The sequence below is a fragment of the Toxorhynchites rutilus genome, chromosome 1 (assembly GCF_029784135.1).
Source record: "Toxorhynchites rutilus septentrionalis strain SRP chromosome 1, ASM2978413v1, whole genome shotgun sequence".
NCBI lineage: Eukaryota > Metazoa > Arthropoda > Insecta > Diptera > Culicidae > Toxorhynchites > Toxorhynchites rutilus.
Genome location: NC_073744.1, coordinates 165,919,544 through 165,945,887, shown reverse-complemented (window position 1 = coordinate 165,945,887; position 26,344 = coordinate 165,919,544). Strand labels below are relative to the sequence as shown.

The 26,344-nt window shown below is 40.4% G+C and overlaps 1 protein-coding gene across 1 annotated transcript; it reads right to left on the bottom strand.

Annotated features, from left to right (window-relative positions):
• Window positions 1-26: 26 nt before the first annotated feature.
• On the bottom strand, window positions 27-26,344 carry LOC129763086 (putative carbonic anhydrase 3). Its single transcript, XM_055761851.1, has 4 exons — window positions 25,883-26,344; window positions 8,056-8,142; window positions 971-1,129; window positions 27-896 (listed from the first exon to the last, which is right to left on the bottom strand). Exons 1-4 carry the CDS (start codon window positions 25,911-25,913, stop codon window positions 232-234), a joined length of 942 nt encoding a protein of 313 aa, XP_055617826.1. The 5' UTR covers window positions 25,914-26,344; the 3' UTR covers window positions 27-231.

The following is a 26,344-nucleotide window of genomic DNA, read 5'->3' as shown; positions in this document are numbered from 1 at the left end:
CACGAAAATCATACATAATAAATTGCCTATATTGCTAACATTCATTAAATTCTGTTTAGAGTAATTATAATAATGTATTATAAACTCACTTACAACCGATTTTCTTTGGGACACATTGACTATGTTATGCTACAAAAAACGACTCTGGTTCAACAAAGCCCCAGCAATCTCATAGATTACCCCTTCTCCGGGGAGCATTTATTTACACCGTTCAATCACAAGTGAAACACTTCACATTGCGCATCCCCTTCGGACAGCTGCTACCAACAGCGTACCGATGAGCGTCAGCAACCCCAACCTAACCGATCCTGCACCACTTCCGCTAGCGCCACCCAAATCGGTGGTATACACAAGAGCACGAGCATTCAGCGGTTGTAGCGAGCGGTAATTATTCAGCAACTCGTGACCCGCCTGGTCGTGGATGATCTTGAACAGTTCCACCTGATCCAACGAGACGGGCAGACTCTCGGTGAACACCGTCCAGATGACGGACTCAGCACAGGTCGGTGTGGTCAGCGAGCCCTCGTACCGGAAATAGGAGGTTCGATTCTTGGGCAGCAGGTTGTGTGGCGATAGTTTACCCTTGAGTGTGGCACTTTTTCCCGCCTCGTCCCGGATGTCGTTGGATGTTTCCAGCACCACGTCTAGGTGGGTGTTGTCCTGCTGGGAAACGTGGAAGAGCACACCCAAAACGGCGACGGCGTTCTTAACGGCGGCTGCTTCCGCCAGTGTTTTGTAGCGTGCATCATGATGGACCATGTGCAACTCCAGCGCGTACCGGACGCCGTTGATGGTGTGCTCGGAACCCCAATGAAAATGCATCTGGTCCAGGACGAACTTGGACGGGATGCCTCCACCAAACATCGTCACCGTTGGGTCATCGTTGTCGATTTGAACTGATGATGGGGATGGGGGAAAAGGTTTAATATTAGAACAGGGAAACTTCAAGACACGTGATAGCAAACTTTACCCGAATGGCCTGTGTTGGTCAGTTTTGCGTTTCGGATCGGGCTCATGTAGTTGTTGAAAAGGAATGGCGAGAACTCCCCTTTGACCGCCGCCTGGTACGTCAAATCGATGGGTGATTGACGCCGGCCGGTGTCGCACTGTCCACCCCAGCGTTCCGTTTCTGTGGGTGAAAGTGAAAACGAGAATGAGAATTAAAAAAAAATTACGTGGGTCAGATGATTGGAATGAAATAAAATTGTTGTTGATTTTTTTTGAGCGAGGCTGAAAATAGTATTCGCAAAAACACAGTGGTGGAAAAAGCGTGTATGACAGCAGTGGTGCGCGAGTAATGGAGTAAGTGACATTTTCCTTTTGTTTTTTTTGCCGCTCGCAAAAAATACCAAAAAATGATTGACAGATTTTTCTCCGATGGCGCGAAACATATGTGAACCAAATTTAAACTGATTCTCGTACGCAAGACGGGTCATTCGCCTTCTGCGAAATGCGCGAATCGTTTTCATTCAGTGTTTTTTTTTTTTGAGGATGGTTGCTGAGGATGGAAGTCTTCCCACTCAGACGTAACATGATCGTATTTTCTCACGAAATCCGCGTTGTTTCCAATTGAGCGGCTTTTGTTGTCCTATTCAATCACGTCCAGAAGTAAGCATGTATGTCACAAAGTAAGTCGAGTGCGGGTAGTCTATCATAACAGCGGAATTTGGATGCCAACAGGAAACAGAGCGCGTGTTTTAGATCATTACAAACTCGGCCATGTGCGCTACTAGAGAGGGGGGCCAATTGTATGAGTAAGAGTTTGTTGTTATATTCAACACTTGTAACTCAAAATTAATGTTGTCTTCGATAAAAATATATTCTTATAATATTTGCTACATACTTAAGGTCATCATCTAATTTTCCAAAATTCCAATTCAGATACAATTATACATGATGCGGCATTATAAACTCTTTTTTCCCAAACGCAATCAAACTTCCCATTTTAGGAATCATGTTTTCGATATGTATTTTATTGCAGACGCTCCATGATTGTAATATATGGCTTGTATGCGTCCATGTAAACTTTTGAGCTAGGTATGTTCGGGTCCCTTTTACAAATAACCTTGATTGTAACGCGGCTACGGATGAACGCAAAATCTTGGAAAAAAGACTTTGTTTCTATCAGAAAAGATCCGTACCGGATTAGTGTAGAGGTAGCAATAACAAACTTTCCCCCAGCACTATTCGACTATGATCCTCATGCCTTAATCTACCCATCATCTCAAAGACGCCGGGCGTCGGACGTTGTCAATTGCATTATAGGTTAGTAAACTTGGTGACCGTCAGCTATCGGTAGTTTCAAACATATATTGCTTGGCTTTGGCACGATAACGAGAGGGAGCACATAGTGCTGTGTAAACCAGGGCGCTTATCAGTGGTTTATGTTTATTTATGATTGACTCATTGGTTCTCGCTACCTGGAAGCCGCTCCGCACTCGACTGGTGTGTTTGTCCAGATGTTGTCCGACTCGAGTGGGGGAAATCTGTTTGGGAAAGCTTTATTTTGACTCCACTCGTCTCAACACACAAGAAGTTGAGGGTTACTAACTGGGTATTGATCCTCAGATGAGTTGAGAGAGGTTAGTCAAAAAGCATTGGAGGAAGAAATCTATAGGGGACGAAGTTTTGCCAACAGGTGTTGGTGCATTTGAAACTGAAGATAATAAGAATTAGATCTGGAAATTGTTAATCGATTATTACAACTCACGACTGAGAAGCATAGTTATCATCACCAACATAGGTTACGAATCTGTTCAGGGCATTTTGTTTTTAAGATTTGGTCCTCAGACATATCAACGCGAATGTGAGTGCCAAAAAACTGAATCTCGTTGCGCTGTATTAGCTACCTATTCGTGAGTTTAATGCTGAAACCAACAAGAATATGATTCCGCAACCGTCATTAGACCTTTCGCCTGAATTAGCACCAAATGATCTCTTTCTATACAATGAACCCATTGTGAGGAAATCAATAAGAGAATGTGGAAATAACAGAGCAAGCATCTTTGGAGGCACTTCCAACTATACAGGTAAACCTCTTTTTGTGCGAGGATAGGAACCGCACAAAAAAAAAACCAGAGTACGGTGCTTGTTCAATCACATCCGTGTCATTTTTGGTCAAAAATTCGTTCACAATGATTGATCAATGAGTTGGTGCACTATCGTGGTGCAAAACCCAAGTGTTATCCTTAAACAAATCTGCCCGTTTGTGACGAATTTTCTTACTCAAACGTCTCATAACGCCTAGTTAATACTCTTTATTGACCTTTTGGTCCTCCGGAAGGAGAAAACAATCAGCATTACCTTCAGTTATGATCGTGGTTTTTTTTCGGTTTCGACTTATTTGCAGCGGTCCATGCTGATGATTGCATGCCATACTCGTACATCCATGTCTCGTCGTTAGTAATTATGCGTTGGATGAACGTGGGATAGGAATTTGATCGCTCTTCAGCCACTTGATTACGATGATTTTTTTGTTGAAGAAAATTGAGCTCTTTTGGCACCTGCAGTAGTGTGGCTTTTCTCATGCCCAAACCATTAACCAAATTATGACGAATGGTCTTGTGAGATATATTCAATTCGCAGTTAGCTCTCTCAAACATAAATGGCGATTCACGAGCACCATCCCTTTTATTTCGTCGATGTCTCCATCATTTGAAGAGGTGGATGGTCGATCTTGACATACCATCAGTTTCCGCAGAAGGATAATCTTTCTTGGGTGAAATTCTGGTTCGGTCAAAAACGTTTCCATCATTCAGTCAATGCACCAAGTAATGCTGACGAATCAGTAGAACTATGCCATCCAACATTATCTGGTGTTTACAAAACACCCAACATCGAAAAGAAACTTTATCCAGCCTGGTATCCAGCCAGCGCTTATTCATCATCGTAACGAGAGAATGTTTATAAACAAGAGTTGCTAGCGCATCGGACGACTGTCCATCGAAAAGAGCTAACAGCGCACCAACATCCAGCAGCACAAGAACCAAAGCCACGATCACCTTAGCCGATGTTTACAAACATTCCGAGGAATTATCAAAGTGACAACATTTTATCAGCGTAGAACGAGAAGATATCAACAAGATTTGCTTTCATATGTAGCGGACATGAATCTAAAGAAAATTTTGAAAAGTCCCACTGATTCCCATCCGACGCCAAATATTTTCCGAACCTAGTATGAAAAAGCAAACAAACAGTATTTTTATGAGATAAACAATTGGAAAATTGTGAAAGGTCAAGCGTTATCTAAATGCCCTAACTGCCACGTTTTGATTGGCCCGATTTGTGCTCTCCAAATTGTGCCGCCCAAAAGGAGCAACCATAGCAACGGTTTCCGCAACACAGATTCCAAACCACGGAGCCTAATTTTAACCTCTCCCACTAACAACTAACCCACCCATGATAATCGTCAGGAAACCACACTATAGAGGCAACTCTTCTGGTCTTCGGATGGCGAACAGCATACCAACATTCCTTCCCTTACCCTGGTGAGTGGATGGATGTGGTCGACGTCGTTATTGACTTTTTAAAGCTCGAATCACAGAATCACAATGAAGCACAATGAGAACGGTTTGCTACTCCCAAGCGTCATTCAGTGTGTTCTTTGTGTGCAATTTCGCTGGTATAAGTCAATCACGGGGAACAACTACGAAATGTATAGTCTACTCAAGCTCGAGCCCAATTTCATTCACGTTTACGAAATTGAGCTTCGCATCACGATTTTGGGAAACTACTATGATGGATTTTCCGGTGGAATAAACACACTTAAAAATTAAAATTATGAATGAAAAAATAACTTTTTTATATCGAATATGTATTTTATTTACTACAAACAACATTTTGTTGCAGGTGGGGAAAAATCTTCTACGAAATTACGTATGAAGAAAATTTCATATCATAATGATGTATTTTAATTGAAACATCATATTCCAATATATATAAAAATGGTCGAGTAAAGCTTAGTGATATATGTTTTGATTAACCAAATAACATGAAGTGAAGATTTTCATTCAAATTTTAACAGTTTAAAACTGCCTTCGGGCCTTCTAATTTAAAAGAGATTAATCTACCTCCCAAAATGAATACTGCCACCAGATGTCAACACTGTAGCCAAGCGTAGCTACTGGTGATTGAACCGATGTCGTACCGAAGAGCGACGAACGCACCCATGCCACGAACTTCGACGTTTGATTTGTATGTATGGTGCTACTCGCCCGTGTAATTCGTGCCCGGCACCCAATGTACGTAGACAGTGACCAGGTATGCTATAAGGGTCTTCTCGTTAGTGTTAGTAAATAGCGCGCAAAATCACCTGAATTTATATGGATTTTTTTCATTTTTTATAATTTAATGAAAAATGGATACATATTTCTCCCCAAAAATCTAATATTTGATGTAGAAATGTGTGTTCTTCACGATTTCATACATTTTTCCTCTATATTCACAATGAAAAATATGATTTACCAACGTTTCTCTACTGCAGTTCGATACGGCCGACATAGAACCCAGCATCGTATGCCGTACATTTTCCTTAATGCGTACTAGAAAATACTAGAAATCATCAGCAGCGATTGATAAACTTGAATCGTCCATGTAACTTGATGATAATCAATTTCCAGGATGAGCATCTATTTGTTCGACATTTTTAATGAGCAAAATTCACGCGCTTTCTGAATTGAAACACGGTAAAAGTTATGACATTATAGTTAGTCTTTTCCTGGAGCTCAATTCTGTGAGAAAAAATAACCGGAAAAACGTGTTTGAATCAACAAAATTTATGAATTTGTTAAATTTTATGAACAAAATGCCGTAATTCAGCACGCTATTTTATCTGTGTGAGTAATTTTCGTGTACGATACAAAAAAATCTGTCACACCTGTAGTATATGTCAAACCACGTTGCCCAATATTCTGTTCGAGAATTCCTTCATGCATTTGTCTGAAACGTGCTGTGTATGTCGGGAGCCGTTCCGCTATATATACGCATACACATTTGAAAAACACGCAATAATATTTGTCTTGCATGAAACGTGCCGTGCCGGTTACGCTACGTGCCAGATAGTATAATATTACCTTAATCCATGAGTCAGCAGAAAAAAAACTGACAGCTCTATCAGTCGAACTCTAACCGTGATGACGAAAACAGTGGAGCTACTCCGTTCAGAAATGTGCACGTTCAAAGAACGAACATCGTGCGGCACTTTGTGGACGCCTGATACGCCCGTTCCGGCATCTACAACCTCTTGGCACTATTGGGCAACAATTAGAGCATCGAAAAAAATCCCGGTTCCGGACGGCCGACGGCCCTGAGCGACAAGATGATGAAGAGGAAGATCGAGGGTGCGCTTGGCCGGGAGGTCAGTGCAACCAGCCAAACAGTGTAAAAGCCCCTGGCGAACATGGATATACATGACAGGAAGCGGAAGTTCCGTCCACTGGTCTCGGAGCTGCAGGCAATGACGCAGCGGCAGCGGCTGAATAAGATGGTCAAGTTGGTTTTCCCGGCGAATCGCGACGTGGCGGTGGTAATGGACGACGAGACCTATCTCACCTTGGATGGCAACGACCGGCAGGGCACTTCGTATTTTACTTCTCCCACGAAGGAAGTGAGCTCCGAAGTGTAGTTTATTTCACCCACCAAGTTCCCCACGAAGGTGGTGCTGTGACTGACAATCAGCGAGAAGGGGATGTCAAAGCCGCTCTTCTTTAGCTTCGGACTGGCCGTGAACGGGGAAATCTTTAGTACGAAGTGCGTGCCGGAAGCCAAGATTAGAAAAGAAAGTGTATATGAATAATTTTGAATCATTGTTCTTATTTCTGGATTTCTGGATATTTCTGTAAGGGGGAAGAGCTACTGCATATTGAATTACAATTACAAGATTAGTTGAATTTTAGAGTGTATTCGAACACCTATCAAATGAGTATATTGTATAGACACTTTAGATAATTTCATTTATACGTGTATTCAGCATTCAGCGGGATAAACATACTGCTGTCAAAGTAGTTGGTTGAAATAAACTTCCTTTCCGACTTCGACTGCCAAACAAGTCGCACGTCTTGTTATTATACTCCGAAGAATTTGATTAAATATCATTCAGTAGTTTCCCTCGGATTTCCCTCGGTGATCCGGAACACATTACGTCCAATATTCGCGTGCAGTGCACTGCTTGCCATCATTGCTCTGACATATCAGCAATCGGTCAAAATGATAATTCCTAGTAAACCAAATACGCAAATGAGTTTCCTGATTGGTGCGTTGCACTGGTTATTATCATTACCGCTTGTTAAAGCGCTTCAAATCGAATTTAAACATTAATTTCATGGTTGCTAGCCGCTATCAAATAGATTGGAATGAAACTGTTGAGCGACTCAGAAGCTGCACCTGACTGACATTGATGGCCAGTTCTTGCTAATCAACGAATGAAGGCACGCCCGGGGTCTTGGCAACTGTAAACATCATTTGAGACAGTCGAAAAAGCAGCCGAATCAGCTGATCCTTCTCACCGAAAAGTGGGCGTGATCAGGTACTTTCTTTTGTTTTTTGTATGTTCAATTATCGATAACACTCCTGAGAGTAATGATGGCTTCCATCGATGCGCATCACTTCCGCAATGCGACTTCTGGTGTTGATAAGGAGGGGGGCCGCCAAAATAGAACCCATTTGTCGGCGCGCCGTAAATCACACACAATTTACGAGCTGTGAGTCGAAGAAAGTACTTACGCGCGTGAGCGATAACCTTTTTGGCCAAATTAATTCATTTGCTCGTTAATACGCCGCGACGTTGTACAAGCTGACCGGTCGATTGCAGTATGATTTATGGCCATCGTTTTTGGAGAAGTAGATTTCTCTAGCTGCATGCAATGCCTTGACAGCTTGAGGATGCAAATTGTTATCAGATTCAATTCGCGCGTCGTGCAACAACAGCAGCAGAAGCGGTGGCCTATGATACATATCCGCTATTTATCTCATTGCGGGATAATTTCTCGGTCACACGCCTACGATGTCGGTCATGCACTTGAACGTGGAACTGCGGAATTTGGGTTTGTTGGTACTCACCGTTGACCACTCCGTTGGGTGCGGGCGTTGGATAGTGCCAATCGTCTGCCCGCACCAGCGCCAGCAGTAAGCTTAGGCCGAAAATGGCTGAAAAAAGAGGAGAATAAAAATAAGTAGATTAAAGCTTTGTTGTCAGTTGCCCGAATTGAGTCCGCCAAGATTTGACTCAATTGGAGTAAATTGGGCGGGTGGAAGAAATGTGTGTTCCGCTCTTGCTTCTATGATGGGGAGATTTATTGCGTACAGAATGGGACACTTTCGGTGATCTTAGGCATATTTGCTAGGACAGAATTTTTGCGTCCAAAACTAGAGCGCAGATGTGATGATGATTGACAGGAGTAACTGAGAAAAATCGTTTTGTAATTTGGAGTGCGAATCCCAAATGTTGGGTTGCAAATTGGGAACAAAAGCACTTGAGCCGAGTTATTTGCAGGTCATCAACATGACTATCAGCTGATAGGCGATGGGATTTCACCATCATAAAACAGAATCACTATCTAATCGAGAGCACTTGCGACCATATCCGTTCGATTATAACCACTTTAGGATGCCAACGGTCACTCGTGACGATATCTTCGACATTGTGATGATGCGGAATCGCAAAATCGATTCAACTTTGTGACGATCATCGTCACGATGTATTTTTCCGACCATCACGATAAGGTAGTACAATATGTCAAGGTTGATCGGGTTCTTGGTTGTTTTCTGTGCAGTAAACCGAAAAGAACAGTCGTTAGTGTCATGCGGCTACGTCAGGGCTCACATTTCGATTTTGGGAGAGAATTAAAGAGCTTGTCGTAAAGATTGCATTCGTTATCCATTTTTGGAACGCATCTAGTGGAGGATGCGTGAGCGCTGTTGTGACGCCGAAAGTGATACTTAAACGATGACGCGCGTTACCGATAAAGTAATATTTTTGTCTGAGTGTTCGAGTGGCCCGCCGTGCACGTTTAATATTAATAGAGATTGTTGTTTGGTTGTTTGGGAAAAGAACGAATTCTAAATGAATTATCGGAGACTTTAGAAAAGTTGCGTTAGGAAGATAATATTTTTATCTATATGCTATGAACTGACATTTGAGCTAAGTCGGATCATTTTAGCTAACGGTAGCAGGATGTATCTGACACGTTTTAAGCTCGTCGGTCATGTCTTTTACCGAGAATTAATATAGCGATCGGTTCTGGAATTTGGCGATAACCTTCGGAATCCGAGCTAACCTCGGACGACCTGAAGTATCCTTCGCGGATAGTTGTCCTTCTGTTTCTCGGTCTAAGATTTTTTTCACGGTCCACTGGGACACTCCAACTTCGATTGAAACGTCTTTTTGAGACATTTGCGCGTGGGACAAATCACGAATACGCTGCCACTTCGTCATGGCACAAGTGTTAAACTACTCGCTTTTACTGGCAGCCTATTTTAATATGAATTACAGCTTAGATGCATGCGAAGAAAACCAATGCATTGTATGCACAGGTGAAACGGGAACCTTTTTTGGTGCTATGGTGCAAACATTCGACATTTCTCTGATTCAATACGCATGGAACCCAGTTTCCGTGCATTTGGATCATTCGAGTTTTTTCAGCTGACGCCGACGAAAGCTCTCAACCGTAATGATGGGGAATTGTTTACCGGTACCTATTCAACCTCACATCGTGACGTTTTTTTTAGTAACTTCAAGAATGTTATAGCCTCCAGCTAATAATAATAATTGTAGGACTCCATTGGCACCAGAGATGTCAACCTCCCTGATTTATCAGGATTTCCCAGATTTTTTGGCACGTTCCCTGATATCCTGACATACACTCAATTTTGCCTGTGTTTTTCCTGAAATGATTTTTCCTGATTTTTTGTACTTTTCACTTTACCTAAATGAAAATTATCCGTAATAAATACAGGTCGGACTCGATTATATATAGTTCGAAAAAAATATATTTTTTTATATTTCAAATGTTACTTATGACTTATTGACTTATTTTAAGTGGAAATGAAAAGGGTCAACGTTAAAGTGAAAGTCAATTGGCTATTACTAGTAAAGTAAAGTATTAATTAGTATTAATTAAAATTTATTAAATTTTGGGTATAACTTGTTTAGAGTGTAATGTTTACATGTGCATAATTATGTCACAATCTGTCAAGGGGTTACATACATACATAATCAGTTGAGAGCCGTGGTGGCTCGTGCTGTCTCAATTCTTTGTCTCCAATCTACTTGGTCCTGGGCCACTCGTCGCCAATTCCGTAAGCGTCCCGTCACTCGCAAGTCGGCCCCTCTATTTCTGGTGCCAGCGGGGTCATTGAAGAGAACGGATTTCACTGCACTGTCGTCCGACATCCTCGCGACATGTTCGGGCCACCGTAACCTCCCGACTTTCGCCAGGTGTACAATGGGAATCTCTCCAAGTAGTGCCTGTAGCTCGTGGTTCATACATCTGCGCCACTCTCCGCTCTCCGTTTGTACTCCACCAAAAATAGTCCGCTGCACTTTCCGCTCAAAGACGGCCGGAGCGCATATGTCCTCCGTGAGCAGCGTCACAGTTTCGAGTCCATAAAGGACCACCGGTCTTATTAAGGTTTTGTACACCGTTAGCTTTGTGCGACGCCGTATTCTCCTTGACCGAAGCGTCTTGCGGAGCGCAAAGTATGCACGATTTCCAGCTTGAATGCGTCGTTGGATCTCTTTCGTGGTATTGTTGTGGGCGGTGATCATAGATCCCAAGTACACGAACTCATCAACTTCCAGTTCATCGCCGTCCACTGTCACTGTCCGTGGGAGGCTCACTGAGCCTCTTCCCACCATGTACTTGGTTTTTGACGCATTAATTAGTAGTCCCACCCTCTGGCCTTCGCTTTTGGTCTGGCATAGTTTGCCTCAGCCGTCGCAAAGTTTCTTGTTATTGAGTCAATATCATCTGCGAAGCCCAGGAGTTGGGTACTTTTGTTGAAAATCGTGCCCCTCGTTTCGATGCCCGCACGTCGGATTACACTATATTAAATAGCATACAGGATAGTTCATCCCCTTGCCTTAAACCTCTGCGTGATTCGAAAGGGCTCGAGAGTGCCCCCGAAACACGAACGTAGCACATAACTCGCTCCAAGGTAGCTTTGGTCAGCCGTGTCAGTTTGTCCGGAAACCGTAGTCGTTCATGATCTGCCATACCTGTTCTCGATCGAATGTATCATAAGCTGCCTTAAAGTCTATGAATATGTGTGGGCAACCAATACCCTCCATCCATTCTTCCGGTAATTTCTCCTCCTCCAAAATTCTGGATATTACCCAATGAAGTGCCGTTGCCAGTATATTTTTACCGTGTTTATAGAGTTCAGCCGGAAGTCGGTCTTTTCCAGCGGCTCAGAAATAATGAGGATTTTTTATATGAGAAAGGCATTTTACGACTTTATGGGGAAGAATCAAAAATCAAATTCTTCTTTTACAATCAAAAAACGAAAAATATGTATGTGAAAACCAGATAAAAAAAATTTCGAATCGATTATATACAGAATTTGATTCTATATAGTGAAAAAAAATCGAAGACTGTATATAATCGAGTCCGCGCTGTATACAAAGTTTTTGTGGGGCGGAATGACAACTGTCATAATAACTTTCATAAAAAAAAACTCCGGTCCGCTCTTGTACAATGTTGAATTATTTCGTTTATTATCTATCTATTCCAAAGCGGTTCGAGTTTTCGAAGATATGCTGTCGATATTTATCAAAGCTTGAATATGGCGTCCCTAAAAAATCCACTTAGAGACAAAAACCTCGACTCTATGGACAGCATAAAAAGCGCCTTGAACAGTTTTCGACGAGAATGCAAACATATTCTGGGAGGATAGAATTTGATGGCGAAAGATTGTAAAACAACACTACATATGAAATTTGTTAACATGTTGAACCACGAATCATTCTTGCTACGCTTTCCATTCAGCTCGCATCAAGAGCATCTGCTCAATATCAGTTTCGCTCCCAATGATATTTATATATTTTGTAACGTTCAGTCCCAGTGATTATCGATTTGACGTAGGATTACGTCTTTCGGGATCATATTGGGGTACAAATTGAAAATCGAAAATCGAGCACATCGTGAAAATTGTTCAATTTAAAACACTTATTGCTCAGTCGTTTCATGATGGATTGTTGAAATTTTTGCGTGAATCGATTTCGGCACTCCACAACAATTTTTTAAATTGAAGGAAATAATATATGTCATGGAACTAACAATCGAACAATTAAAAAATCTCAACCCCTATCCTAACGGAAATACTCACTTATAATTGGTCGAAATTGACGACACATGCGGCGGGTCTCTAACAGAGACATCAAAATCAAGCTGCCTGGGGGAAATCGTCATTGAAAATACATAAAAGTAGGGGGATCTTTTGTTCCCATCCAAATGTGTACCCTAACAGAGACGTCAAAACCAAGCTTCCTGGGGGAAATCGGCATTGCAAATACATGAAAGTAGGGGGAACTTTTGTTACTACCGAAATGTGTTCCCTAACAGAAACATTAAATCCAAATCATGATCAAAGAGTTTAACTATGTAATTCTTCAAACATACCCAAATTAAACGGATAGCCTAACGAATCCTACGACAACTATGCGGTCGTGTCTCGGACACAACCCTCCTGTGACTTTTTGTTACGAAAAGCTCATCGTCATTCCCTAGGGGCCCACATGGAGCTCAACGTGTTAAATGTATGCCTATCTATGAAAATGATGCTTTTGTTTTCTCAAAAATCGACAAGAACTTTCGGGACAACCAAATATGAGCAATTTTTTTTTCATTCTTCCTTATTTTTGAAAAATTATAGTTGGCAACTCTGATTTGCACACCTGATTGAATAAATCGCTCAGCCAGGAAGATTTGTTTCTCGCCTAAAATCATATCAAGAGCTCGTGAAGCGTAGTTTTGCGCCTCTAAGGTGATGGATAACCACATCTCAGAATAATGGAATCCGGAATCGAAAATAAGAGATTCGCTACCAACTAGGATTGGGCGATCTTTAGAAAAAGATCGATTTTCTAAACGGCGCAAAGATCGATCCACTGATAACCAAAGAATCGATCTTTGAAAAATCGATTGCTTTTTTTCCCAATTTATTTCCTTGTTCTATATAAATACTGTATTTTCTTTAAACATGAAAAATTGTTTTATAATGACCAAACTTACAAAACTGCTTCTCCTAAATTCACGACCACTAATTTGACAACCTTGAAAAGGATCCAATTGGGGGTCTCCGTAGCCACATTGGTTGCGCGTTCGCTTAGTAAGCGATCGATCGTGAGTTCAAAACTCAGGGCCCTCATTGACCATCTTTGTGTTGTTACAGAATAGCTACGTCCACGCAACAATCATCAGCGATGGAGATCGATCCACGGTCGAAGTGAAGATCGATCCATCCATACAACTGCTCTGTTCTGCTAGACACATCGGGCTACTGTTCTATAAATAACTCAACAATGATCAATCAACTGTCTCCGCTGTCCGGTGGTCCAACTGGATAATGGAAGAACAGAAAGAATACTCTTACGCCTAAATGGCTACTGTGTGAATGTACCATATGTAATGGTATAGAAGGAATACTGGCGAATGGCAACTGTGTAATGTGCTAATTATAGATATGATAACCATGTGACATGTACACGATTAAAATTCGGCTCTGTTACAGCTAAAATGCTAATGAGCCTTAAATAAATAAATGGGATAAAAAAAAGGATCCAATGTTTATGAAATTTGTGGATTTTGGTTAGAATCAATGTTCACAAAAAAAACAAACTTATAATTTTTTTTATGGTCAAAAATATCGGAAAGATAGCAAAAATAAGATCGATTTTCGTAATTTCATTTGGAGTAGGAAGAATCGATCCCAAAAATCGTAAAGATCGATCTTTCAAATATCGATCCAAGATAGCTCAATCCTATTCACTATCACTGATTTGACATCCTCGAAAGCTATCCAAATGTTGACATTACTTTCATAAGATTTGTCAAGTAGTGAGATAAAAATCGATGTACATGAAAAAAAAACTCTAAGATCGAAAAGATCGAAAGAAAAAGATTGATCTTTATGATTTTTTCGGGTACAACGAATCGATCCAAAAAATCGGAAATCGAAATGGAAAAGATCGATCTTCTGAAAATCGATCCAAGATCGCCCAATCCTACTACCAAATATAGAAAGTCGTATTACGAAGATACAAACATTTAGAGAAAAAAATAAAATCGTACTATAGCGGCATCTTTTATTATTAGGAATTGATTGGATTTTTGTTTCAATAACCAGAAGAGTTGACATTGCACAGAATTCTTTCTTTAACCAGATTGTAGCATTATCAATTTTGAAAAATAATTTCGTTCAATTTTTTTTGTAATTTTAAAGGGTTAATGTACAAATAATAAAATAATTGATATAAAAAAACATTATTCGTTTTACCAACCTCTTATCTTTCAATTTTTTCATCTCCTTCTTCTTTTATTTTTTCCTGTTCCTTTTCTTACTAAAGGGTGTGTCACATCAAATTGCATCACGGAAAAAACGCTGTAGAAATTCGCCCAGTAGACCGATCCTTTTGAAAATTTTAGACAGTAAAATAAAAACTATTAAACAACTTTTGGCATTTTCTTTTTATTCATACTTCGAGCCCAAGCCCGTATGCTCGCACCTTTCTCTTTACCCCGTCCATAAGGTTCTGTACAACGTCAGGTTGTAGTTTTTTTTGAACAGAAATCCATTTTCTCTTGAAGTCCGCTTCCGATTTGACAAATTTTGGGTTCTTCCGGAGGGCCTGCTTCATAATCGCCCAATATTTCTCTATTGGGCGAAGCTCCGGCGCGTTGGGCGGGTTCATTTCCTTTGGCACGAAGGTGACCCCGTTGGCTTCGTATCACTCCAACACGTCCTTTGAATAGTGGCACGAAGCGAGATCTGGCCAGAAGATGGTCGGGCCCTCGTCCTGCTTCAATAGTGGTAGTAAGCGCTTCTGTAGGCACTCCTTAAGATAAACCTGCCCGTTTACCGTGCCGGTCATCACGAAGGGGGCGCTCCGCTTTCCGCAAGAGCAGATCGCTTGTCACACCATGTACTTTTTGTATAATAAAGGGTGTGTCACATCAAATTGCATCACGGAAAAAACGCTGTAGAAATTTAATTTTCAGAAATTATATCTTCAGCTTTCGCTTATAATCAGATAAGAGTGTATAGATCACGTTGGCCATGCTTCACTGTCAATTTTTCGTAAATTTGGAAAAATGTCGTCGAACGAAAAAGAGCGTCGTGAATTAATCCTGCACACTCATTTCGAGAATCCGGAGTTGTCACATCGGGACATCGGTAAGATGCTGGGAATCGTCCAATCCACGGTCAGCAGAGTACTAAAACGATACTTCGAGAACCTAACCATCGACCGGAAGGTGAAGAACGGCAAAAATGGATGCTCCGTCAGTGAAAAAGATCACAAGCGCGTAGTTAAGCAGTTTAGACGTGATCCGAGAAGTTCGGTCCGGGATGTCGCCAATAAGCTGAATTTGCCAAGTTCATTCGTCCAGCGGACCAAGCAGCGGGAGGGCCTGCGTACATACAAGGTTCAGAAGGCTCCTAACCGCGACGAAAGGCAAAACATGGTGGGGAAGACGCGAGCCCGGAAGCTGTACACCGAAATGCTGACGAAGCCGCATTGCCTGGTAATGGACGACGAAACCTACGCCAAAGCGGACTTTCGTCAGCTGCCGGGCCTGTTTTTCTTCTCCGCAGAGGACAAATTCAGCGTTCCGGAGGAGATTCGCAAGCAGAAACTATCCAAGTTTGCCAAAAAGTACATGGTGTGGCAAGCGATCTGCTCTTGCGGAAAGCGGAGCGCCCACTTCGTGATGACCGGCACGGTAAACGGGCAGGTTTACCTTAAGGAGTGCCTACAGAAGCACTTACTACCACTATTGAAGCAGCACGAGGGCCCGACCATCTTCTGACCGGATTTCGCTTCGTGCCACTATTCAAAGGACGTGTTGGAGTGGTACGAAGCCAACGGGGTCACCTTCGTGCCAAAGGAAATGAACCCGCCCAATGCGCCGGAGCTTCACCCAATAGAGAAATATTGGGCGATTATGAAGCAGGCCCTCCGGAAGAACCCAAAAGTTGTCAAATCGGAGGCGGACTTCAAGAGAAAATGGATTTATGTTCAAAAAAAACTACAACCTGACGTTGTACAGAACCTTATGGACGGGGTCATGAGGAAGGTGCGAGCATACGGGCTTGGGCTCTAAGTATGAATAAAAGGAAAATGCCAAAAGTTGTTTAATAGTTTTTATTTTACTGTCTAAAATTTTCAAAAGGATCGGTCTACTGGGCGAATTTCTACAGCGTTTTTTCCGTGATGCAATTTGATGTGACACACCCTTTAATTGGCCCATCTGGTGTTACTTTATTCTGAACAATTTTGTTCTCAAGGCCGATATTTTAGTTTAGTTTTCCAAATTAGCTTTTTTCAAGGCTGAAATCTGGCTGGGATGTGCTATCCCACCAGCTAAGCAAACCGGATATTGCACCTACAGCAACATTCACTTAAGGGGAAAAACTTCGACTCTATGGGTAGCATAAATAATACGTTGTCGACGAAAAAACAAACATATTCTGGGAGCAAATAATTTTTAAGCTGCGTGTAAGATGGCAAAAGATTGTGAAACAGAACTAAGTATGCATGTAAAATTGAATACATGTATGTCCACCTAATAAAAATGATGCTTTTGTTACCCAGGAAAATCTGCTCGAGCTTTACAGACAACCCAATATGAGCTATCCTGATTTCTTGCTGATTTTTATTTTTATTCTTCCTGATTTTAGATTATTATAGTTGGCAACCCTGGTTCCAACAGTCAGTCTGCGAGCTGCATTTCGTTCATACCGATCAAGCAAGCAACTAAGCAGATTCTAGTGATCAAATTTCGCTCACGGAGGTTGTAGGGCCAGGTTCTGATGAAGTATCGTGGATGCTTGCTCGTTGGGATTGAAACCTACATGGGAATGGATTTCGGATCGATTCCTGATCAAAATTATCACCTAGATAAGGCACGAGTAGTTGTCCTCGGCGTTCGTGGATAAATTTGCCCTCAAGTTTATGGGTTGGCAAGTTATTTGCGATTATTTGGCAACTGGAACGAAAACCAAGGTTTCTGTTACAAACACGAGGATGCACTCCACATTGTACAAAGAAAAATGCCTCAGCAAACAGGTGTTGCATATCATAAAATATAGAAAACCCGTGAAGTTCTGACCTGATTTGACGAGTTGCTCAACCGTTGTTTAGCGACATCGTGACAATCATCTAGATCACCCCAATTCTGCCCAATAGAAATTTCTGGGCAACTATGAAGTGGAAGACTCGAGATGAGGTGCTTAAATGGCACTGCACAGATGACCAGATTTTAGAGCAAACTTGCCAAAGAGGTTGTTACTACGGGTGTGCCACGTTTGATGGCGGGTATTAGAAGGAAAGTGCGCAGTTTTATCAAAAATGATAAAAAGTAATGCTAATGATAAAATTCTACACTGCATTTCACAACTATAGAACCACTCATTTTTTCTGAGTTTCCAGAGATATGTAAGAGGTCGGTTGAATTTAAGTATATAGTGTAGGATGTAATAATTATCTCCATTTAAAAGATCGGCCATTTGAATTTTATTGTTGTGTCCAGGCGCGAAACATTCAAAAAACTAAAATTCCAGTGTTTTATAACTATAGAACCTTATGGAAAAACTCTCACTCCTTTACAAAATTAACACCAATTTAACATGAATTACGATAATTTCTAATTCGTAGATAATCTTTAGTTCTCAATCAGTTTAAATAACCCATTCGGGGTGGTTTTGACCAAGTTGTGCCATGTTGTAGTGTGTATCTCGTTCTACGCAGAGGATACTGCTCGTTTAAGCTCTTCAAATCACTCATACTGCTTGTAATCTATCTTGTAATCTACTATTCGTACGATCACTCCTCATAAGTTTTTGATGGGATTTTGATCTGTTAAACAAGCTGACCAGTCCCGAATCTGAAGCCCCTATTCATTAAACCATGCCATGACCTTCCGTATTTTATGAATGGATGTCAAATTACCTAATTATCACATTGTTTTTGATGAGTGGTTCTATAGTTGTGAAACGCAGTGTATGGAAGTGCAAGAGTTTTGACGTAGGACTACGTTTTTCATTTCTGTACCAGGGTGTAAGTTCAATGTTTCGAAAGTGAGAGAGTGACGCTGGACTGCAAGGTTTTGAACGTTAATACTTCTTTACCGGTTGAATGGAGTGGTATAATAATCACTTCATCCGAAAGATAAAATGTCAACGATTTATATGATTGTCATTTATTGGTTCAAAAAAATCGTTTCGATATTTTTTAATTTGCTATGAAAGCAAGCTATAGAAGTCATAACAATCTAGCTCATTGATGATGATTGGTGATCGCAGTGTGTTCCCGAACACGGACGCTAAATCTAGGCACCTGGAGAAACCGTCGTATCGAATACATGCAGGCTGTGATTTCTTTTGCTCGTTGCATTAGTGTTTGGAAAACCATAGCGGACACATGCAAGGTGTGAGTGCTTTTACTCACATCAGTTTCTGTTCTGCTTTCGCATGGAACAGTCATGTTTGCGTGTGAATGCGTTCGCGCGGAGGAATATTCGCACCCATTTCCGCATTCGACTTGATGTTCCCGTGATGCAATCCAATAGCATCAGTTTCTATTCTGCTTTCGCATGGAACAGTCGTGAAAATTTGTTTGCGTGTGAAGGCGTCCGAGCGAACGAATATTCCCACCCATGCCTTGGTGTCATTGTTGCCACATTGAAATCTGTATTTCCGAGCTACAAAATCTTTTTTATGTGGAGGCGATCTGGCGTAGTGGTAACATCCATGCCTCTCACGCTGAAGGTCACGAGTTCAATTCTCACTCCCGACATTCTTCCAAAAATGGAAGTAAAAAGTGACGAACCAGCCAAATGAGTTGAAAATCACTATAATACAGATAAAAAAAAAAAAAAAAAAAAAAAATCTTTTTTATCTGTAGAGAACATAAAAAAACTGTATTGCAATTGTATTCCGGATTTTGCACCTGATAAGACTTTTGCGTTAGATTTCAGTACGAAGTACGAATTGTATACTTGTAATAAAGTGTATATATTCTGCTTAGCCATATTTTGAAGCTAGTGATCACTGGTATAGTTTGCCACTAGTTGTCTGAATAAGACTATTTTTTTTTCAAGCATATGCAAAAAGTTTGATCGAAAATATGTAATATTTTAGATTGAGCGTTTTAGATACATAGAGAATTGTGTCAAATAAAAAATATTAAAATGTATTTTCAGAAAACCGACGGAAAGAGCTTCTTAATTTAGTTTCGCGTTATAAAGATTCATTTAATACTCACTTCCCTAGTGGTGTTTATACATGGTTTTGCAGAATTTAGCATTTGACAACTATACTGAGGCGCTCCCCCGCGGAATTTAACAACTAATTTCGATTTGATAATTGCGTTCACAATTTTTGTAGCGAGACGGTTTCAAACTTTTGTTTTGTTCGCATTGTATTGCGAAAAATACGATTTCTATCACTACTATATTTAACACATTTGACAGTAGCAAAAATAGTTCTGTTCAGTACTGTTCCAATCGTCTGATTGAGTTTGTTAATTGTTGCGAAAAATGATCAAATGTTTAAAAATAAGTTTATCTTGTTACAAAAACTGTATAAAATCTGCATGGATATCTAATAATCTGTATATACAGATTCTTGATCAAAAAACATGCTGGAAACCTGTATCATTACAGAAAAATCGGTATATGTGGCAACACTGCTTGGTGTTCCCGTAATGCAATCCAATAGCATCAGTTTCCAGTCTGCTTTCGCATGGAACAGTCATGAAAAATTGCCACATCACGATAAAAACGAATTGAATTTTATGCAAGGCAATATAGACTTTGTTTCGTTTTCACCGTGAAGTGGCGCCCTCAGTTTCTATTCTGCGCATGGAGTGATCATGAAAAATCTAGTGTTATTCTCAAGAAAACAAAAATGAATCACGTATCAAACATCTTCAGTTGCTTTTACAAGGCAACTCAAATTCTATCGGTTCATTTCGGGACCACTAACAAGTTCGAAAGAGTTGAATTTTATGTTAATAACATTTCCATACTTATACTCATCCACCCACACACTATAAAGCAAAACTTTTAGCAATCTCTCAAAATATTCATTTATTCATTATTTGAAAATTGATTCAGATGCAATTTCAAATAAATGATTACAGAGCCAACGGTAATCCTACGTCTACCTTGCGGTTATATCACAGATATAACCCACTTCTTGTTTTTTTTTTGTTTGAATTGCATAATTTTATCCGTATGTCATTCCATCCCCGATATGTAGGTGATTTCTTCCGTCCGGATTCTGACCGGACAAATAACCGGATACCGGATATCCGGCAAGCTTCGAGGCCGGTGTCGTGACCAGGTTCGCAATACTTAGAGGCCATCTTGGTGTATTTTTCTTTTAGCTCGGGAGACACCTCTCGCTCCAGAAATCGTACACAGAATGAACTCGATACAATGCATTATCCAACATCTTAATTGGAGAATCCCAATATCTACCTTTCAATTCTCTCTCTGGCCTCTCATTCTCTTGAAGTGATGCCATATTCATTTGCGTTTTCCGACACTGTTATGTAAAGTGCACCAGAACTGGGTTGATTTTAGTGCAAATTAAATTAATCGATAATTAAAACATAGCATATAGATGTATATTTTCTCATGCCTGCTTTATATCCCACAATACTTCCCTTCTCTACTCTCTCCATCAACGTTCAACAAGTTATCATTGAACACTAAAAAAATCAATCATTGATGATTACTTCAACAAGTAAATGAGGACTTTTTCGCACATCAAACATCTTACAGATTTTCCTTTTGATTAATTTTTTTATTCTAGGATCAAGCGATTTATTGCTCCTCGCTACATCAACGCTCATCAGAAACTCCGCATCTCAAGTACATTTTATTAGCTCCCTTTTCCATAATTGCACTGAACGAGAAATGTGTAACCACTGAATTGTATTCGCTAAGTGCGCTTCTTTTGTCGCACTAAAAACATGTTTCCATTCGGTACAAATCACAAATCATACAAATCATCGCATTGGCGACCTTCAACTGAAAATTTGTGTGACCTAGCGGACTTCCAGCTAAAGCATTTGTGGTAAGCATCTCCCAATAAGCGAATATCTATATATATAAAAATGGAGTGATGTCTGTCTGTCTGTCTGATTCTTATAGACTCGGAAACTACTGAACCGATCGACATGAAAATTGGTATGTAGGGGTTTTTGGGGCCGGGGAAGGTTTTCGTGATATTTTGAGACCCCTCCCCCCTCTCTAAGGGGGGGCTGCCATACAAATGAAACATAAATTTCTGCATTACTCGGAAATTAACCAAGCAAACGAAACCAAAGTTGGCATGTGAAAGTTTTAGGGTGCAATAAATGTTTCTATGATGGTTAGACAGTCCTTCCCCCACTCAAAGGGGGGGCTGCCATACAAATGAAACACAAATTTCTGCATTACTCGAGAATTAATCAAGCAAATGAAACCAAATTTGGCATGTGGAGGTTTTAGGATGCAATAAATGTTTCTATGGTGTTAAGATACTCCTTCCCCCTCTCTTAGAGGGGGCTGCCGTACAAATGAAACACAAATTTTTGCATTACCCGAGAATTAATCAAGCAAATTAAACCAAATTAGGCATATGGAAACTTTAGGGTGCAATGAATGTTTTTATGGTGGTTAGATACCCCTCCCCCCCTCTCTTAGGGGTGGCTGCCATACAAATAAAACACAAATTTCTGCATTACTCGAGAATTAATCAAGTAAATGGGCGGGACGAAGTTTGCCGGGTTAGCTAGTCGCATATAAAACCATAAATATGTTTTCACAACTTTACTTTGACTCTGTAAAATCTTGCATCCATTAAGGTATCCTATTTTGGAGAATTATTTGTCTAGAAAAGAGTAGCTCCTTTTTAAGAAATATCAGCTATTAATCGTGTATCTCTATTCTTGTCTTTATTTGACTCGTATCGTATTGCACCAACAAAGCTCCGAACCAACTGGAAATGCATCGACAAAATGTTCTGTCTTGTCAATATTACTAAAGTACTTCAACGTTGACGTGAACTCAAACTCGGCTCCCTTAACATCGATCCAATGGAACTCCGCAGCACTGGTCAATCTCCTTAGATGTTCCGTTTTCGTCGCTCGGTGGATGAAAAATTTGTCAACAAAAGTTATTATTCTTAGAAACTTTTGTCGGCACAGATCGGAAGCCTGAATATTTTGATAACACTTAGACTCTCCCGTTCAATCCTCTAACAAGCAGTGCTTCATTCGAATCTGAGAAACTTGGCCTTTTGGCTCCCCAAAGCGCATTCAGTTTGTCAGCCCTTCCGATCTCTCAGTCTGATTTGAACTATTTCAAGACTCTGCTCATGTTCTTTCTCTGTTCTCCCAAAAATCAGTGCATTGTCCCTACAGTTGCACACTCCCTCGTATCCCACCAAAATACTTCGATTCAACACCTCTTGAAAATCATCCAGAGAACTGCATAGTCTAAAGGCAGATTAACGTAACGAAACATGCCGAACACGGTCATGAAGTCTGTCAAACGTCGCGACCCTTCATGACCTCTGACCTCTGAATGCTTTCTCACTCCTTCGTGTTTCCCCTTCAAACAATTTGGACCGATTCGTATACTTAAACGGAAGTCGTTGGAATGCTTCGGATCAACGAGCGTTGACGAACAGTAGGAGATGTCCATCGGCTCCTTGTTGCGCTCGACAACTCCTACTGCTGTTAGTTCATCTAGTCGTTGGCCGACCTGGCACTGTGACGGAAATGCTCATAAAAATGACGAGACACAATCACATAGAACTTCTCTAAAAATACCTGCCGATCATCCGACACGTACAAGAATACCAATTCCCTGCTGAACATTCCATTATCCTTCACTGTACTGAACATTCGCAATCAACCGATCAAATACAAATCCGCTGACTGTGTTGACTTTGCACTGAAATTGATCAATCCTGGCACTCGAATCAATCGAAATCATGGTTCATTCCTGCAACACTAGCATTCACGACACCGTTATCACCTTGCGTACATATCGCAAAAATTTCAGTGTTCGAGCTGCACAAGTTGCAAACCTATTGAAGTTCACCTGGATGGGCCGAATGGCAAAGAATAATGAAATTGTCAAACATATCCGCGAAGTAATTCCCTCAAACATATCCGCTTAATTGTTGAATTTTAAAATACCGAGTGCAAGAAAACTTAATTCAAGTGAGAGATTCGGACTCAGTTCCATGACATGACAGGTATCTCAGTGTTCTCCTTGTAGATATTGCATTTGGTTTGGTGTTGACTACCGCTACTTTTGACGATTCACTTAATCGCTTCCAGGAATCAGACAGTTGACTGGACACACTCTCAGTAAACGACCCTTGACGCCGCAATTGATACAGAACGTTTCGATTAAAAAACATAGTTCAACAGGATGGCAGGTGGTGCTGTTTCGCCGCGTCGGATTTATATATTTTTTTCTTTGTACCTTACACATCAATTCTTCGGGTTCATACATATTTTCATTCGCTGTTAACGGCCATTTTGTGATTGCGGTGTACCATAGCAAATGCAGTTTCTCAAAAGGCTTTCCCATTTTTTTTTGCCATTTTCTCTTCCTGTTAGGCTTATCTTGTTTTTTTGCCTTCTATGCTATGCTGGTGGAACTGCTCTCTTTCGGCTTACCTCAATTTTTTTGCCGACTACGATCTTGGCTTGCCATTTTTTTTCCAACCTGTATTTTTTGATTAAACACAAAATTGTTTATCTCATGCTCGTAAAAAAACTGCACCGCAATCATAACCGTGTCACATTTTCACTATTTAATTCCATTTCCTTCCTATACTTACTTCGGAGGAGCGTCGACCACGCCATTGTCGTGACCAGGTTCGCAATACTTAGAGGCCATCTTGGTGTATTTTTCTTTTAGCTCGGGAGACACCTCTCGCTCCAGAAATCGTACACAGAATGAACTCGATACAATGCATTATCCAACATCTTAATTGGAGAATCCCAATATCTACCTTTCAATTCTCTCTCTGGCCTCTCATTCTCTTGAAGTGATGCCATATTCATTTGCGTTTTCCGACACTGTTATGTAAAGTGCACCAGAACTGGGTTGATTTTAGTGCAAATTAAATTAATCGATAATTAAAACATAGCATATAGATGTATATTTTCTCATGCCTGCTTTATATCCCACAGCCGGATAGTCGGATATTTGGCTTTTTATTTATATATTTCTTTTTTCATTATAACATGAAACTGGAAGAAACTGCATGTGTGCATGAATTAAAAAAGGATGACATTTTAGGGAGAAGAATCAACATTTTGTTGCATTAATATAATGAACGATTATAAAATTTTAAGTTTAGAACAAAATATCCTTTAATAGAGTATCATGTTTTCTACAAAGAATCTTGAACAGAAATTTTTCTGATAAGGATTTCATATCACAATCTTTGTGGGGTATGTCTTCAGGTATGATATTCTGAGAGACTTCACTACAAAACATGCTTCATGGATTTATGGACGGATTTATGACGTTTGGCTTCTGATATCGTTTGATAAAATTACAAGAATTATAAGTTCTAACCTCTGCTGAATATTCGAGGTAATTTTTACTGCATAAAAAGCATTCGGACTAAGACGATAGTCGGGTTCATGGAAAATATTCCAATGCTAACGATCCTTACATTTGGTAGTCATTCTAATGAGTATCGCCAATTAACAATATTTGCTAGAATTATTATTAATTTAACGTTGAAAACAAAGTGTGGCATTTCAGTAATCAAACATTATTTTTAATTATGTATAATTTATGGTAACGGGCTATTTTGTTATGGTTTATCTTGTGTTAAAGAGAAATTATTTATATTTACTAATATCCGGTATCCGGCCAGATAGCAAATATTAGCCGGATAGGCTGGATACAGGATAGTTACCGGACATCCGTTTCATCTCCAGTGCAAAGCAAATAAAATAAAATTTCTTTTGGATGATTTTAAATTATTCATGAAAACTATTATAAAAAATATGACATTTATTTTTTCAATAAAACCTTTCAATCATCTTCCCATACATTTTGAAATCAATTAATGTTTTTAAGAAAGTTAATCAGTTTTTATAGTTCCTTAATTCGAACCGTAGTCGGAGAATTTAAGACCAATGCAGTTTACTCACCGCCAGAATACACGGCCATCAAAGGCAACCCGTTGAAGGCAAACAAAATATTTCCTCTAATATTGAGTTCCCGATAATTTCGTCGGAATCGTATTCTTTCTATTGAACGCAAAAATGAACTAATAAGTTTTGCGATATCAACAAAGTACTAAAAATATGTGTCAAGAATTGGAATGGAATGCAGCTCGTTCTTATTTGCTTTGTAATCGAAAACCACGTAAAGTATTGCCTATTTTGACTTCCCACCTCAGGTTGGTCATAAATCGACAATTAATCATATGAAAAACCACTGCGATGACTACGAAGTGTGCACTTGCTGGTACATAATCAATCAATATCGTCCATATACATTGCATTCCCCGCGTTGATAAGCCAAATCGTCATCGGTCTCCGATTGGTGACAAATCAAATCGGACTAGATATCTGTCTTTCGCACATTTCCACTGAACTCATAATTCCAAATTTCGATGCCAATTTCGAACTCACCAATTAAACCGCTCCGATTGGTTGAGGTCATTTTCGGGTCAAAGAGTGATGGCTCGATCAGGTAAAAACCAAACGCACACACTTCCGTCGTCTGTATTCACTTTTCCTTTCGCTGATTATGTGTACACATATATTCACCACCTCAATCTGCTTTACCCAAATCTGCAGCCTCTCTTCAAACACACTTCAAACTGTAACCGTTTTGTTCTAAAGCATCGAAGGATATCCACCCCTACCGATTGTTCCCGGCGTACTAATTCTGGACCGCTCGCGACAGGTGCCTTTTTATATGGATTGCGCGAGATTCGCAATTCGCACACTTCACTTCAGCAAGCGCTTTCACTACTGCTCCTCTGGGTGTCCGCGCTTGTCGCTTGACGCTGATGGATTATTTACGACGGCTTCCTCAAGAGGTGTGGTGGCATCTCTCTCCGCAAAGTGCCAGGGGGAGAACCAGCGATT

Bases quoted from the DNA above. Each gene is read 5' to 3' on its own strand.
- LOC129763086 (XM_055761851.1), bottom strand. From the start codon at position 25,913: ATGACCTCAACCAATCGGAGCGGTTTAATTG. The intron at 1,130-8,055 runs GTGAGTACCAAC...TTTCACCCACAG, and splicing joins ACCCAACGGAGTGGTCAACG to AAACGGAACGCTGGGGTGGA. The intron at 897-970 runs GTAAAGTTTGCT...CCCCATCATCAG, and splicing joins GACCAACACAGGCCATTCGG to TTCAAATCGACAACGATGAC.